This window comes from Coenobita brevimanus, chromosome 3 (genome assembly GCF_032717465.1).
Source record: "Coenobita brevimanus isolate Jiangsu-jjx chromosome 3, ASM3271746v2, whole genome shotgun sequence".
NCBI lineage: Eukaryota > Metazoa > Arthropoda > Malacostraca > Decapoda > Coenobitidae > Coenobita > Coenobita brevimanus.
The window spans coordinates 5,583,297-5,600,660 of record NC_136956.1 but is presented as its reverse complement, the minus strand read 5'-3'; the positions used below and the strand labels follow the sequence as shown (position 1 = coordinate 5,600,660).

The following is a 17,364-nucleotide window of genomic DNA, read 5'->3' as shown; positions in this document are numbered from 1 at the left end:
TTTTCTCAAGTTCCAGTGATATACAAACTTCAATAACTCGTCACTGTTTGCCGCTGTTTTTTACAAGTACCGAAAGCATAGAATCTTCACTGACACTGCACTACACTAAACTGACTGCACCTCACGCAAACTGACCTGAAACCCGACTAAACTTGTAATAATCTCTACCCTGTCTTTTATAAGCTTGCATTACTCTCGAAACTTCGTGTTTACTCTCGACGGGCAACAGTTGCCAACTCGGAAACAGCCCAAAACATCCTAGAGTTGTCCTACATTAAATAACATTCTAAATCATTTACCATACGAACTTAAATTATATAATTTAACAAGCAATCATTTAAATAAAACAGTATAAAGAAAAAGAACACAAAAATTAATGCATAACTTACGAAACAACTATGCTCACAAACACCAGGAAAACTGGCAACTCTGACTCGTACCAGAACTTATGGTACGAGAAACGTCTCGAAGATACAAGACTATAGTCTGATTCCCGCCCGCTTGCGGCTTAGGTGTGACCCGCACCTGTGGACAAGGATGCCACGTTTCCCCAACTTGCGATGTGAAACGGAAGCTATTTATGTACAAGGCATCACAAATTCGATAAATTCAGATGAATAAAACTTACACTTGTGTATTTTGATGGATGAATCAACAGTAATCTTATTATGCATAAAATATTTATACAGTAACACAGAAACATGGCATACATATTGTACAGTGTTGCTAAAAGATATTGTAGTCACTTTTAATGGTTTTTAGCGTAGTTTTAGGGTGGGTAATAATATCACAGTTATGGATATAAGATAATGAGCCTGAAAAAAGAAGAAATATGCCAATATCCAAAGTAAAAGAAATAATTCATATAATTCTTGTGAGTGGCAGCACTGACAGATAGCTTCCCTACAGAGAGAGAGAGAGAGAGAGAGAGAGAGAGAGAGAGAGGCAGGAGAGGGGCATGCATTGAATGCATTGTCGGCATCACTAAATATAACAAAACCAAATTAACAAATGAAAGCACAATTATAAATAACTTATAAAAGAATCAAAAGTACTCAGGGTGGCTCACATTTCCCGCCATGTGGTAGGTGATTCCAGCCCCCCCTTCCCCTTCCCTCCCTTCTTAATCCCTCCTGGGTGTCTCAGGTCAAATCCCCCTTCACACTTTCCCTCCCCCCTGGACCACCACCCCAACAAACCCACATCCACACTCCCACCCACACCTACACCCACACCCCACTACGTCGGGGTGTATGAATCAGTAACGTAACAAACCTCTCAGCAGACAGTAACTTTGACACTCCATCTACTACTAAATATAACAAAACCAAATTAACAGATGAAAGCACAATTATAAATAACTTATAAAAGAATCAAAAGTACTCAGGGTGGCTCACATTTCCCGCCAGGAGAGAGAGAGAGAGAGAGAGAGAGAGAGAGAGAGAGAGAGAGAGAGAGAGATAACGCTATAGAAAACGTGGCAACACTGTACACAGGTGCGGGCCACACCACAGCCGCAAACGAGCGCGAGTCCTACTATACCTATCTGGCAAATCTTCCTTTCATGACAGTACACACATACAGACACACACACACATATATATATATATATATATATATATATATATATATATATATATATATATATATATATATATATATACACACACACAAAGAATATACTGCATATAGATACATTCACTGATATATTACAGAAATGTTTATAGGTCAAGCCACTGCAAGGTCAATGGCAAGATGTCTTACATAGCTTCTGACACGCGGGCCATTATAGCAACACATAAAGCAAATGATCTTCCAGCTGTTAAGATGACCCCGAAAGGTGAGAGTGACAAAGACCATTTTTGTGTCCATCAGGAACAGTGCAGTCTTTTTGTGAGTTTATTTTCTTCCTGCTAATTCTATTATTGGCTTTTTACCACACAGCTTACCCATCATTACTAGTGATACTCAACGCATTAATATTGTCTCTGTACTGGGAAAAGGTCGTGTGGGCAGCTAGGGTAAGTCTGAGATTTTGGAGATCTTTCTGAAGGGAGAGTTTGGTTAAAAGAGGGTGATCTGTGTGTGTGTGTGTGTGTGTGTGTGTGTGTGTGTGTGTGTGTGTGTGTGTGTGTGTGTGTGTGTGTGTGTGTGATCACTTTTGTAAGTAAAAATATCATATACATAAGATTCCATCTCTGCCTTGGCATAGCTGTATTCAGTTGCTGTAGGCCTACATACTACTTCTGAATTATAATTTGCAGGACATGCTACTTATGGTTAGAGACATGAAGGTGCGGCTGCAAAGAGTAGAAAAAAAGATAGATGACAATAAACAGCTCTTTCCAGCTTCTGATGGCTCAGATTCAGCTCATCTTGATAACTCCTTTGATGTGCTGATTTCACTTGGCTTTAAAGCAAAAACACTGGAAGTTAAATAAATTTTAGCTTTTTGTCCTGTAGCTCTGTTAAACAAAGTTTTTATTTCATTTGCATTATAATGCCACCAAAATGTCATCTTATTCACCTTGTGATAGCATTCTTTCCAAGTGACAGCTACTTTATATATTTTATGGTCTTTTTCACAGTCTATCTGCACTATTATTCAACACCATCATCCGGACCTCCTTTCCCACCCTTGTCTATTTGTTTTTTGCCTGTTGCCATATTCTCTATGAGATGGCCATGAAGACTTCCAAACATTCCTGTCCCCACTCAATAGTGACCTCTCCTCACATGTTTCTCCCCTTTGTCATTCCATCTGGTTCTTGGAAAACCTCTTGCACAGTAGGCAGGAACTGATGTTTACACAGGCAATCTGCGTAAACATTGCATGTCATATATGAATAAATAACCAATGTAAAATCATGACAGCTATTAATTGAAGCTAATGCATTCATGATTACTGGGCATCCAGGGAACATGCAACATTCCATTAAAAGTACAGAGTGATGGAACATTGGCGGCCATACTATCTGCAGATTATTGGTACTAAGTATCATGTACAGTATTTTGGCTACCAACAAGCAACAGTAGTGGTTATGGTGGTGGTTGTGTTACCCTAGTTGGGCTTGTATTGTTACAAGTGCACTATAGTGTTTTTGCCTGTACAGCACTGGGAAAGGGAAGGCATTGACTTATCGCTGTTGGTGCATGCGTGCCCTCTTAATAGCTCCCATCTCCATCGTTCCCAACACTTCACATAAAAGCTTATCATTGTCCTGTTTAGTATTACAGTACCCCATTCCTTGCTCACAATCAGCAGTTGTTGTTGTTTGCATTTGGATTGCACTGGGGTATCTGGAGGTGGCATGTTGTTGAAGAGGGTCACATACTGTATATGTGGTGATTGTTTTGTACTTAGTTGTGGTATTTGCCTCTCATGTAATGACAAGTGTTGTCTGTTAGCACAGGCTGCCGAGTAGAATTGCACATGCCCCTCATGTCACGATATTCTCGAACAAGGAGGACTTTTAGTTTCAGAGTGTAAGTGAACTGTGGGAGTGGTACTGGTGTAGCCAGTGATGATGTGTAGAATGTTGTTCTTTATGGTCTGCCAGGTGTTTTAGTAGGTGTTAGATAGGATGGAGGCCCATGCCAGGGAGGCATGTGACATTTGATACTGTACAATCATCAGCCGTATGATACTATTGGCAAAAGGTTATTTGTCTTGTCTATATTGTGGTATGCCTTTAAATAAATAATGTATTAACGTAATCTCCTTAATTAGTCAATATCCTCTTGTTACTGTGTTCTGTTCTGCTACTGTGACTCCACCTCTTCCGTTCACATGCCATGCCTGATATACAGTACTTCCTTTGTTACTGTCTGACAGCATGAGCTTTTATTATTATCATTATTATTATTATTATTATTATTATTATTATTATTATTATATCTACACTGTATATATCAGCTAATCTTCTTTTGCCCTATGAGGAGTGTTGGAGCCAGGGGCAAGGCTAATCTGTCCCAACATTCAAACGGCAAGGGTTACCAGCCTCACCTACCCTCGAGTAGTATCATGTGAGGAATAAATTCCAATCACCCCTCGGATAGAAACCTTTACAGGCTCAGTCCACCATTATTCTGACTTAGAGATGAGATTTGTTCCAGCTGGCTGATGAAAAAGATTTACTGGTATAAAAGTAAATACTAATGTGATTTTAGATACCAACAGCACAATGAGTGGGAGCAGTGGTTCGCAGAAACACACACCAACTACAAGAAATACAGAAATGCTTATTAAAGGCCCTCTTGCAGTTGGTCCCTAAACTGGGCAAGAAGGCTAACGTGACCCAAGTTGATGATGTTCGGGCCACAATGCAGTGCTTAGTGCATGACACAGTGTGGCAGTATATACAGTGCGTTAGGAAAGTCAGACACCAAAAAAATTCAGTGTCAAAGTATGCCATCGATTATGAACATCGTGGTGCTGATTGCTATTAAAGTCCTGGACACTGACTAAAGAGAAGCAGTAACAGCATTGTGCAGGTACTTGAAAAATACTGCCACCAGAGCTGCAACCAAAAAGCACAGAGCTTAATTTGGCACTGAAGGTCCTACTTCTCTACATGTGGATCGTCAGTTTGTAGAAGCCCGTGATCCAACTAATAATTATGACAGTGAACCTACTGTGGCCCAGGCTGGCAGTGTAGGACGTGCACATGACACTGCTAGTTTATCTGGAGATGAGGAAATTAGCTCTCATGCAAGCAGTGATGAGCTGCAGGGTATAGATGAGAATGACCTTCAGAAATCTGACAGTGACTTTTAGTTTTTTGCTGCAGTTCGTGTTAGGGGAAATGGATCAACGAGAAAGATTTAAGAAAAAAAATGATGTTTCTGGATGAAAATGTTGAATATATGCATTTATTACATATCCCGAATGTTAATACTTTAGTGTTGATTGAGTGATACTGTTTGAATCAGTGTTGAGTGGGGAAAGGGTATGAAAGGTTTTAGTCCGCTAAGGACAAGTTTTCCATCAGTTTTGATGTCAGCTGGAAGGATTTGGGACAGCAGGATGAGGGTTGATGATATTAAGGTAGTTTGGCCAGTAGGCAGCCTTTTTTTTTTTTTTAGGGTTTTGTAAGTTTTTGTATATATATATATATATATCATCATTATCAGCCGTTGAGGTCCACTGCAGGACCGGCCTATCCCTACCGAAGCAGGGACGATACAAGCCAATGTATCTCTAACCAGTGCCTTAGGCTGTCTGGTAGAGACTGTACGAGTATGTAGGGTGAGAAGTGCTTGTAAGTGTAATTGTAGTGTTGTAGTGGCTTTGGATGTGTGTGTAGTCTGTGAACCAAGTGTAATTGGCCCGCCTTAAGCCGATTGGGTCCGCCAAAGTAGCAAGTGGCTCGGTGAACGATTCCCAAAGTTATATATATATATATATATATATATATATATATATATATATATATATATGTGTGTGTGTGTGTGTGTGTGTGTGTGTGTGTGTGTGTGTGTAATTGCACTGAGGTGTTTATTATCTCAAATTTGCTATTTCTGGAGTGAAGTGTAGTGGATTGTTTTTTCTGCAATATATACTGTACTGTGTATTTGGAAGGGAGATTGTGAACTCATTCAAGTACTTGGGTAGTGTGTTGTGCAAGGATAGGGGTGTGGAGGATGACGTGCTTGAAAGAGTGCAAAATGGAAGGAAGGTTGCTGGTTCACTGAAACCAGTGATACGGGACAGAGAAGTGACCATGGGTGTTAAAAAGTTGCCGCATGATGTATTGTAGTCCCCACCCAGCACTCTAACATATTGAAGCAATACATGGACTCTGTTGGAAGGACACAAGTCAAGAGTGACAGGAGTGGAAATGAGTTACTTCAGAGCTGCATGTGGAGTTACATGGAAAGACAGACTGACGAATGAGGAAGTGAAGGAGCTTCATGGTATTTAGGCGGATGTGATTGAGAGTGTTAGGAGAAATAGCTACCATGAGGTGGTTTGCCTATGTGGAGAGGATGGAGAGTGAAAGGCTGACTAGGAATGTGTATGGAGTGAGGGGGAGGGGGAGACCAAGGAAGAGATGGAGACATGGAGTTAAGAGATATATGAGAGAGGGGCGGAGGGGGGGGGAGTGAATTGGAGGGAGGACAGGCAAATGGTGGGTGACAGGATGATAGAGAGGCGGTTTGTTCATGGCCACTCCTTACACGATTAAGGTGTCAGGCTGTAGACAGATATACTGTTTAAATTGCTCAGTAAATTAGTAATCTCATGTTATTAAAAATTAAGACATCTGTCAGATTTTATTTTTATGATTAAGGGCAAAGAGAGGAAAGGGTTGGTATGTACTGTCTACATAATTTTTTTACGTTTCTTTCACTTCCTCATCATTATTTCCAACGTCTCGTTCTCTGCTGGGAAACCCCAAATGAGATGGCCACGAGAGAACTGCCTCCAAGCTACTTTATCCTCCCTTCCTCAGACACTCCTCTTCCTTCCCTCTCCCCAGTACAGTAAACTGAGCTACTTTCTTCCATACCACATGAGGTCTACCTCTAATGACATTACCATCGATATCACTGGCATAAATTTTTTCACACCCTATCTATGTGCATTCTTTATGTCCTAGAGGTTACACCTACTGTTTATCACTATTAAACCGTGATTTATATCTTTTCACTGTGTTCTTACCGTACACTACTTCAGCTGTATCTATAATACTCTTCATGCTGTCATTCTTATATATGTATTTTTATTTTAATACTCAAATATTTGGTATAGTTTTGTGCAAAGGTATGTTTTGTGGCATTATACTTAGAGAATATATTATATAACCTATATTTTCATATTCTTATAATGTGAATAAAAATTTCTTACAGTGCATGACCTATTACTAGCCTGCAATGTTTAATTCGTCATTATATACCTGTACTACATTATTTCACTCCTTTCGTAATTGGACTGAGTCACCCAATTATCCACGAGGCAATAAGTATCGGGATTGAATGGCAAAAGAAAGCTTATTTCAAGCATATTAAAGTCAATATACCAGCATACTAAAGCTTCTGCAAGGTTTGTAGAAAGCATGTGAATCAGGTTTGTCACAAGCTCATCGAAAGCTTGTGCATGCCCGAAATTGTTTACAAAATAAGGTTCATTGTAGGTTTGTACAAAGTACATTTTAGGCTTGTGGGTTCAGGCTTCCAAGCTTTTGACAAACGTTTGTCATACATCCTATGAACTTTCAATTTCTGGGGGGGTCATGGGGCAACGTAGGATTGGATGATGGATGGATGGATGATATTTTGGTGAGTATTAATAGTATTAGTGCAGTAGAAGTACTACTATAATATTAGAAATAGATAATTCTCGCACCATATTACCCCCCCCCCCATCGACTTCACGTCCCCACACGTCCCCATGGTCAGACTGCTAGCTACGGCACTGCTCTACATCCTTAGCCCAGCACTTCATCGCAACTAGCATCGTATTCTGTTGTTCTCACATACCATCTTGGCCTATATTTTCGTCCTTCTGCAGCTTACTTCACGTAGCTCAGTGCAAGAAAAATGACAATGCTACGGCTCTACCTTCTTAACAGCCAGACAGACGGACTGGTATAATACACACACCACACACACACACACACACACACACACACACACACACACACACACACTTACCTATCGGACAGGAATCCGGTGATGGGAGAGCCAATAAACGCGCCCAGCTGATACAGACTCTGGTAGGTCGTGCGTAGCTGCTCCCTCCCGCAGACCAGCTCAAACTGAGCGAGAGAGAGAGAGAGAGAGAGAGTTATCTGTAGTCGACACACAAACAATACGATCCTTACAGTTCTTTCTAGATGATATGAATATTATTTCAAAAACTTTCTAATTACAGAAGCTTAAGAACACTTTAGCAAAACAGAAGTCTCTCCCCCACCCTGCAGACCAGTAGTGTTCAAAATTCTAGGGGGTCATGCCTACCTTAGCCGTCGTTCACGTATCCACCCCACCTCCCCGACTCTTCTTGCTATTATTTGACTCCAAAATCTTATTCCAAAATTATTGTCTTTACTGTTGCCGCACGTTCAAATGGACATTAATCCATGTGAATAAGTTCCCTTTTCCTGCAATCCATTATCTCCCTTATCTGGAGATGGGGGGGGGGAGTTGAGAGACGTTTATGTTTGAATCAGTGAGGTCCATCTTGCATCAAAAAATGTCTTGGTAGCTTTAATTTTATCGCGATACCACCAGTTAGGAAGAGAGTGACTGAGAGAGAGAGAAAAAAAAAAACAGGAAGGTTATTAGGTGAGAGACACAAAAGGGAAAAATGTATATTATACTGTGTTGGACTTTGAATTTGTGTGGGAAGTTTTCCCGCCACCGCCCATGCCTTGGGCTTGGCAGGCAGTCTGATTCAGGCCATGCTAGAGAGAGGAAGCTCCCTTGCCTGTACCTACTGAAATACACCTCAAGCTGGCCTTGCTGTTTCCAGCTCACTCCTGGTTCTCATCCCAGCATGGTGCAATGGAGTTTTACGGGTGACCCAGGGGTGGTGCCGCCAGTGCTCAAGCTGGCAAACCCAGAGTCAAAAGACTGGTTCTGCCATATGGCGCAACATGTGAAATGAGGAACCACCCCAGCTACAACCTCCAGGAATGGGGACAGCCTACCAATCAGTGTATCCAGCCCTACACCAGAAGCACAGGCCCAGTGGCGAGTGTTGGCACCACTGCAGCTCTGGGTAAGGTTATTATGGGAATGTCGCCATCCTAGTCCAAGACATGGGCTCGCAGCATCGAGTGCTACAGCAGTGGTTGAAGGTGGGTCCCACCCTTGGCAGCATGTTATGTGAGATTGCTGTGTGATCCTGAAGTGCAGTAATGCATGGACACATGGGTGACCAAGCATAGATTCCAGGCCATGTGCACAAAGGAGGCCATCGGCATGGTGAGAAGCATGGTGGTGGGCCCCAGGTCCACTGTGGGACCACGGTCAGACTTTTTCACATACATGCAGAAGCCCAATGATAGTGTGTGTTCACATGTGGTAAAATGTAGAGCCAAGGTGGTAAAGTTTGATTTTAACCCCTTCATGCACTATGACTAAAAACGAGTCAAAACGGTGTTTGTCTGAAGAGGAACCGATGACGTACTACGACACACTTGTCAGTATTGGTCTGAAAGGATGCTGATTAGGCAATTCTGGGCAAAAATATTCACCAAAAATTAAGTTTTAGCATGAAATGTATCAGTATTTGGTGCATCATAGGAGATGGTGTCTACTCGTATTTCCAGGCCAACACTCTCATACAGTCGGCATTATCTTGGTTTTCAGTTTGGAAGCAGGGGGAAGCGTGAGATTTTTGTAATTTACTCAAAAGTTATTGGCCTTATCAGAATTCCGACAACACAGCGTGAAAGCTCGTGAAGTTCTGCATCAAGACATATGCATAGCTCTTGCATTATGCAGGCAAAATTTTGTTCTAGAGTGTAGGGCAGTTATTTTCACTGTTGAAGAACAGTATTCTCACCTCATTTCGGTACTTTTACAGTACTTTTACTCACTAATTTTGTGTGTTTTTATTATCATATCATAGAGTATAAACATTAGGGAAGATGATGGTATACAATTCATACCATTATAACCAATTGCTGGGGCAAATAAAATACGTGGGAATGTTTTCCTTTGTGCATGAGTCCAGCCTGCCCTTGCAGCATTTTCTCTGATCATGTCATACACACAGAAAACTTACGGTGCACAAGGGGGTTAAGTGCCCCCAATGTTTCATAAATTTCAATGATTTCATGCTATCAAAAAAGCTTGTGACAGGGATGCACAACCTCAGTATGAAAACAGAAGTGCTGCAGCAACTTTCAATGTTGGGATTTATGGATGAAATCACAAGTGCCTGTGAAGTGTTTGAACTGGCAGAGAAAACGGTGGGAATGCATGGCCATAGTGATGTGGCAGGTGCTTCAGTGAGTGACGAAGAAGAAAAGGAAGTGGCTAGAGCCACTCGGTTGTGGCAGACGTGTGCAGGGCCAACCCAGTCTCATGCACCTCCCCCACCTGAAAAGGACTGCCGAAGTAAATGCAGTGGGGAACACTGGTGCCCTGCTGTCAAGGCCACCTGCTGCAGATGTGGGAAGGTTGGCCTCTTCCAGTGAGTGTGTAGGTCAGCGAAGCAGCCCTGCCCTGCCAAGATGACCAGCAGCATCACAATAGCCAGCACCAAGGCATCACCATGCCTCAGGGTGGAAATGAAGTGTAACAACCCACTCACAGCATGCAACATGACAGCAGTAACCGATATGCAAGGTGACAGCAGTAACCGATATTAGTGCACAGGTATGCATAGAGGGATGCCACCCCATGCAAAGCCTCGGGCTGACTCTGTGAATTCCACAGAGACCTACCATGAGTATTAATCACCTCCAGGCGGGAGCATACATATTGCGGGATGCAAGGAATGCCACTACAACATGGGTGGAAGGTCTGCTATGGTAAACTTGTACTTCACAAGGGAGTGCAGTGGCTGTAGCTGTCGCAGAAGATAGGCAAATCACTAGGCGTGGTGGCACATGACTTCCCCGATGTGCTGGCGACTGTAGGGGCAGTTGAACAGGTAGAAGAACCCCCAATCCCCGCCCAATCCGAAACTCCCCCATACTCCCTGCCTGAAGAATATGTGAACCTGTTGGAAAAGTGGTTCCTGGAGCACTTTGCACACATGACATTCATAGTGAATCATGTTCCCCTGCTGGAGATGAAATCGCTAACCCACGACATCCACCTGCACCCCTGTTCAAAGCCCTACACTATGCACATGCCAGTGTCCGTCCCCCACCACTTCGCCAGCAGTTGGAAGAGGACATAAGGAAAGTATCATCGAGCCCGTACCAGCTGGAGAACCCATGGAGAGGTGTTCCCATATGGTGGTGGTCCCAAAGAAGGATGGGTGGCTGTGCAGAACAGTGGACTATCAGTGGCTCAACCAGGCAAGCTAATGGGAGACCCATCACACCCATCCCCCATTCAACACAATTACTAGTGTGCTGAAGCACACATTCAAAACAGTAGTGGATGCCTATTCAGGGATCTGCTAAATCCTGGATGAGGCGAGCAAGAAGCTAACCATCTTCATCACCTTGTGGAACCGCTTCTGCTACCTGACATCCATGGGCCACTGTGCAAGGCACGCCCCTCCCTCACAGATATTCAATTGTGGTTCAGGCTGGTGAACCAGGAGGTGCCATTCCTTGCCACTGCACCACTCATGAAGCCCTTCAGAGATTTACTGAAAAAAAAAAGAACAGGGTAAGTGGTGTATCGGGATGGCCAACTCCAGTTCATCTTTGAGTTGACAACGGAGGCTATAGGCAACCTTGCGGCGAAGGGCCTCCAGTATTACAACGCCACATGGTCCACAGCACTGTTCCCCTACTTCAGCAGGCTTGGCATCAGTTTCATGGTCATGCAGCAGTACTGCTAGTGTGTGTCAAGAGGACCCCTGTGCTACAAGGGTGACTGGAAACTGGCCCTGTGAGGCAGCTGCCATCTAATAGCGGCTGAGAAGTACTACTCAGCATTGGAGGAGGAGGCCCTTGCCATCACATGGTGCCTGCGGGGATGTCCAGACCTCCCTTTCATCACAGACAACCGTGCACTCACCAAGATTTTCAAGGACAAAAAGCTGAAAGACACCAGTAACCCCTGCATACTCAACGTCAAGAAGACATTGATGTACTCATTTCGCATAAAGTACCTGAAGCGGGAGGCAAACTGTGCAGCAGATGCACTCTTAACACGTTCGCCGCGTTTGGCAACCCTGCACTCTCGCCCTCCCAGCGTCAACTTCACTTCGCTCCCCTGCCAGTGTCCGTCGGACTTTCGGAGGGAGAGGAGGTATGATTCACTCTTAGAGGGTGGTGCATTGGTTAGAGCAGTAAAAGTCGTGGTACATATGTATACCGAATCGCCGACCACTAATATATTTTTCTCCCCTCGCGTATTGGTGCATCGATGTACCGAGGTTGCCTCGGTGCATCTGGGTACCAATACGCGGCCTACTGATGATATCTTGTTGCTCTGCGAATTGGTGCATTGATGTACCATTTCATTACTTTAGAAAAATGTGTATTTTCTAATGTATATACCTGTTAGTACCTATAAAATATGTCTTATTCAATAAGCTGCACATCTCTCTCTCTCTATCTCTCTCCAAGGAGAGTATCAACCTTCTGTGTTGGGTGTGATGGACAACCCCACCTTTGTATTTCATGTTTCAGTGAAAAGCATGCAGCTTCATACTAATATGTTATATAATACAGGGCAAAAATTAGATATTTGGATATTCAGTTTTGCAAATTACGAGTCATATAGTGTAATAGTTAATTATTTTGTATGTTTATTTATCAAAAGATTTAAAATTTTTAGATTTTTTTTTAATTTAGCAGTATTTTCCTTTACAGTTACTTACTGTTACATTATGTAATTCATTTACTTTGTTTATAAATTGTTACCAGGCTTCTTGTGCATCTTGGAACTATGTTTTATTTTATGAAATATTATCTCAATTTTTTTAAAACAGAGTGTTGATTTTTTACTTTTTATACAAGAAATGCATTCATAAGTGTTATATTTGATACCTGCCTTTCTATGATATTGATTATAATGCATTTGAGCTAACTGTATTGTGTGAAAACTGATTTTGTATAAAAAATGATGAACGAAAAACAAATAAATTTTTAGCTGATTATTAATCAATAACTTACCTATGTATAAGTATTTTTGTATTAAATAATACCATTGCAGCAAATCTGTAGCTTTAATAAATGCAAATGGAAATAAATATTGATTATATACTCACGTTTTCAAAAGATTTTGAAAAGGGACATTCGGGTCAAGGATGTACCAATACGCTGAGGGGGAAACTTCTGCTCGGTACATCGATGGCCCGATAAGCGGTCAACGTGTTAAGATACCCCCTGCTATGGGGCAGACCAGATGAGACAGACCTGGCGGAAGATGAGGCTACATGTGCCAAGGTTGCAGCATCGATGGCCTACGCCCTACAAGATGAAGAAGGTGCCATTGTGGACCTCCATCAAGTGGAGGAGGAAGTGCACAAGGAGGAGGACAGGCTCCCCCATGAGCGCATCAGTGCTGGGGACTGGGCTGACTGGAAGGACGAGGAGTTGATAGCACTCTGTCCATACTACAGGATGAGGAGATACCTGTCATGCCAGAGAGACACTCTCATGTATGCCAGTGATGAGAGACACCTGCGACTTGTCATTCCCACAGCCCTTCGAAGTGGGTTCCTAGCCAACCTCCATGCAGGTCTCCAGGGCAGGGACTCCATGCTCGGGTGCACCAGGCAATGTGTGTACTGTCCCGGCATAGATGCTGAGGTGGAGCAGAAAAGGAGGCACTGTCAAGTATGAGAATTCAACGCCCCATCACAACCCGCAGAAAACTTGCTACCCACACCCCCACCGGAGTACCCCTTCCAGCAAATGGTGGCTGACCAGTTCCAACTAGAGGGGGAAGAGTACATAGCTTACTCAGACAGGTTAACTGGCTGGTTGGAGGTGGAGCATCTGCCCAGGGGCACCGTCAGCTCAAGGCTCATAACAGCCTCTCGTAGGTGGTTCAAAAAGTTTGGTATCCCGGAGGTCCTGTCCTGTGATGGGGGTACAAACCTCGTGAATGGGGTAATGAGGGCATTCCTATCCCCATGGAGTGTGCAGCTGAGGGTGTTATCGGCCCATTACCCACAGTCCAACGGCCAAGCGGAGGTCGCAGTCAAGTCTGCCAAGAGGCTGCTGAGGAACAGCACCAGTCTGGGAGGCTTCCTGGACTCTGTTGCAGCTGCCAGGGCCTTATTGCAGTACCTTAACAACCCGCTACATGACACTGATGCATCACAGCCCAGCTGCTGATGTGTCATCAGCTGAGAGATTCCGTGCCCGCCACCAAAGAACCTTACAGGATTAGCAGGTGATGGGCCGGGATGCTGAGAAGCAGGGAACAGACCATGGCCCACAATTGGGACACAACGGCCAAAAGATTCAACCAGATGGCATACAACCTCGCTCCCCTCAGCCCAGGCCTGCGGGTGCACCTACAGAACCAGGAGATGGGGCGGTGGGACAGTGTAGGGGTTATTGTTGACACAACAACCCCAAGGCAATACCTGGTGCGGCTGGACGGGAGTGGGCAAGCCTCCCTCAGGAACCGTTGCTACCTCCTCCCCTACAAGGAGACAGGGGAACAGACACCTGCCATGCATGTTGAGAGTGGTCTCCAGCAGGGAAACGACTGCAGGGGGTAGGCCTCTCAGCCTCTCCCTTCCCTGGAGAGGCTGCGGCACGCTAGGTGCACCACAAGACACCTGGAAAACTATTTACCATGACACTGCTGTGTTCTGTACCCCTAGGCATGTTATGGAGTTTTGTAATATGTATAATCTTGCTGCGCTCATACCACGATACCAGAGCAATCGTTGCTCCAGCACATGTAATTGAATTCCTTATCATTGTATCAATTATGCCATTCTTAACCCTGGATATGCATAGGTCTTTTTTTAGTAACACCACAGGCATACCTAGGTATGTTTCACCCAGCCCTGGAAGAAAAAAAAAATGTTCTAATCAATATTTACTCATGAAACTTGGTATGAGCGTGGAAGAACCTCTCTTGGTCACACTGATATAAGTATTAACCTGTGGATTGCACAATTACCATTTTTTAACCCACACTGTGGTGTGCAGAAAATGGAGAAAAAAGTTTTTTTTTTAGTTTTTGTTTATTATAAAAAACATCCAGGCCATTATCTGGCGAAAATCTCTCTCTCTCTCTCTCTCTCTCTCTCTCTCTCTGCATAGGGCCATGCGTCAGTTTATGTAGGGGAGCAGTGAAAAAATTATATATATATATATATATATATATATATATATATATATATATATATATATATATATATATATATATATATATATATATATATATATATATATATATATATATATATTTTTAGTATTAACTTGAAGATAATATCCAGGGCATCATCTGGTGAAAAAAAAAAAAAAAACTCCGTCTTTGCGTAGTGCCATGCGTAAGTTTGGGTAGGGATGGAGTAGTTAGCGGTGATGCACGGCCAGCACAGCCTTAGCTGTGGTTTGCAATGCATTGCTACCCAGCCTGAGCTGTGGCTTGTGTTACATAGCCTATGATTTCATCATCCTTTGTGTAATTCTAACGTACAGTATGCTGCATGTTTGATCACGAGCGTGTTCTACCTCACTCCCCCCGTCCTCCCTTATAGCAGAGTAAGTCGTTCTTTCTGTTGTTCAGAGCAGGAGTGTCAACTCTTTGTCCCCTCTGGCTTCATTTGCGTGTCCTTCTTACAAGTTGTATCAAGCTCTGCCGGCCCCTATATAATGAGCTCAGTCTCTGCATTATTGCCACTTAGATCTACTCCTCATTTTGTTCACATCTCTGTCCTCCCCTGTACAGTTGTTATTATTGTGAGTGCTCAGGAAGTCTCCAACCATCTAGCAGCTGTGTAATTTGAGTATAAGTGTTGTTGAATTTTTTCTTGTACTGTGTAGCGTAATATGTTAATTCTTAGGCCTAGTAAGGTTTTTTGTGATTCATGTGTTTTGGGTGTCAGCCCTTATTAATAATACTTTGTATCTGTAATAATATATCTTGCATTCACTGAGTATTAGCTGGTATTTTCATTTTATCAGGGCTGACTTAGATAAATTTACTCTTGGTAATTTCGTGTTAATAGAGGCTATTGCAGTTAACCATATATTTAACCTGTTTTTTGCCATTACATTATCCTTATGAGTCCTGAATGTTTTGTTGTTAGTTTGAGCATTAAACTTTAACTTGTAATTTTACCTAACTCTTTGTTTTGAACCTGGAACTTTACGGGACAGTAGTGATTTTTTTAGTATTCTCACTTAAAGTGTACATTATCTTTCTCTGTTCCGTAACATAAATTTGGCGACCTCTTATCAGGATATTATCATAAGGATATTGCTTGATATTTTGTGACTGTGATTTATTCATGATGTCTACTATTACTACGCTTGATGAAGCCAAAGATTTTTTGTCAAATGTGCAAACAGTGTGTGATGTAGAAAACAGAACAAAGAATGAACTTAAGCTTGTTGCTCAACAATTGGGAATTGCTGTTCGCTCTCATCATTCTAAAGATCAAATTGTTGACATGATTAATGAAAGTTTGTTTAATGTAACTCCTCCAAGTGAGCAAACGCAGATTGAATTAGCTAAGTTACAGCTAGCCCTGCAGGAGGCTCGTGTTAAGGAGGCTGAATTTCAGGCAAATGCTAAGAAGGCTGAGTTTCAGGCTCGTGCTAAGGAGGCTGAGTTTCAGGCACAAGTTGAACTTGCTAGGATTCAGGCAGACCATGAGTATCGCATGAAACAAGGTGGAACTGGATCATCTAGCTCTGATGATTTTGATGTGGCTAAAAATGTTAAACTTGTCCCTCCTTTTAATGAATCTGATTTAACAAAGTATTTTCAGTTGTTTGAGAGGGTAGCTACAGGTTTTAATTGGCCCAAAGAGTATTGGCCAGTACTCCTTCAAACTGTTCTCACCGGTAAAGCTCAAGTAACTTATGCATCTTTGCCTCAGGATCAATCTGATAATTATGATGTAGTTAAGAGCTTGATTCTTAAGGCCTATGAGCTTGTTCCTGAAGCCTATAGAGTAAAATTTAGGACAACTTATAAGCAAGATAAGCAATCCCATGTTGAGTATGCAAAATCAAAGAAGATCTGTTAGAGCAGTGGTTAAATTCTAAGAATGTGGATTCTGATTTTGACAAATTTAAGCAGATGATTTTGCTGGGGGATTTCAAAAGGTGTATTAAAAATGATGTAAGCCTATATCTTGATGAGAGAAGAATAGATAATTTGTCTGATGCTGCAGTTTTAGCTGATGAATATGTTCTCACCCACAAGAGATATTCTAAAGAAAAAGGGAAAGCCGAGAGTAAGTACGTTGCCTCTACTCAGAGTACAGGTAACAGGAAAGAGAATAAAGATAATGTTTCTCAGGAAGTAAATAGGCTACCAGCTTCACCTCTAGGTTTCAGAAAAGTAAATGTACTTATTGTAGTAAGCTTGGTCACACTACGGAGAAATGTTTCAGGAGACAGCGTGATGTGAACAAAAAGGAGTCTTTAAATATTCAGTCAATTGGTCTAGTGTCCACTCTTGAGAGTTCCCAGAATTCTTTAACCGAGTTAACTGAACCTGCTTTGAGGGGTAAATTAAATCCTCATGATGAAGCTCCTCTTTTGAGCAGTAACGTGGGTGACACTCTCAAGAGTTCAT

At 42.5% G+C, this 17,364-nt stretch overlaps 1 protein-coding gene across 1 annotated transcript in view; it reads right to left on the bottom strand.

The window, feature by feature from the left end:
• The window catches only part of LOC145393997 (organic cation transporter protein-like), a 114,449-nt gene that overhangs the window by 60,804 nt on the left and 36,281 nt on the right, over positions 1-17,364 (bottom strand). The window contains exon 4 of the mRNA XM_080267969.1: positions 7,657-7,760. Within this exon, the coding sequence (XP_080124095.1) occupies positions 7,657-7,760 (104 nt within the window). The remainder of the gene's footprint in view (positions 1-7,656; positions 7,761-17,364) is intronic.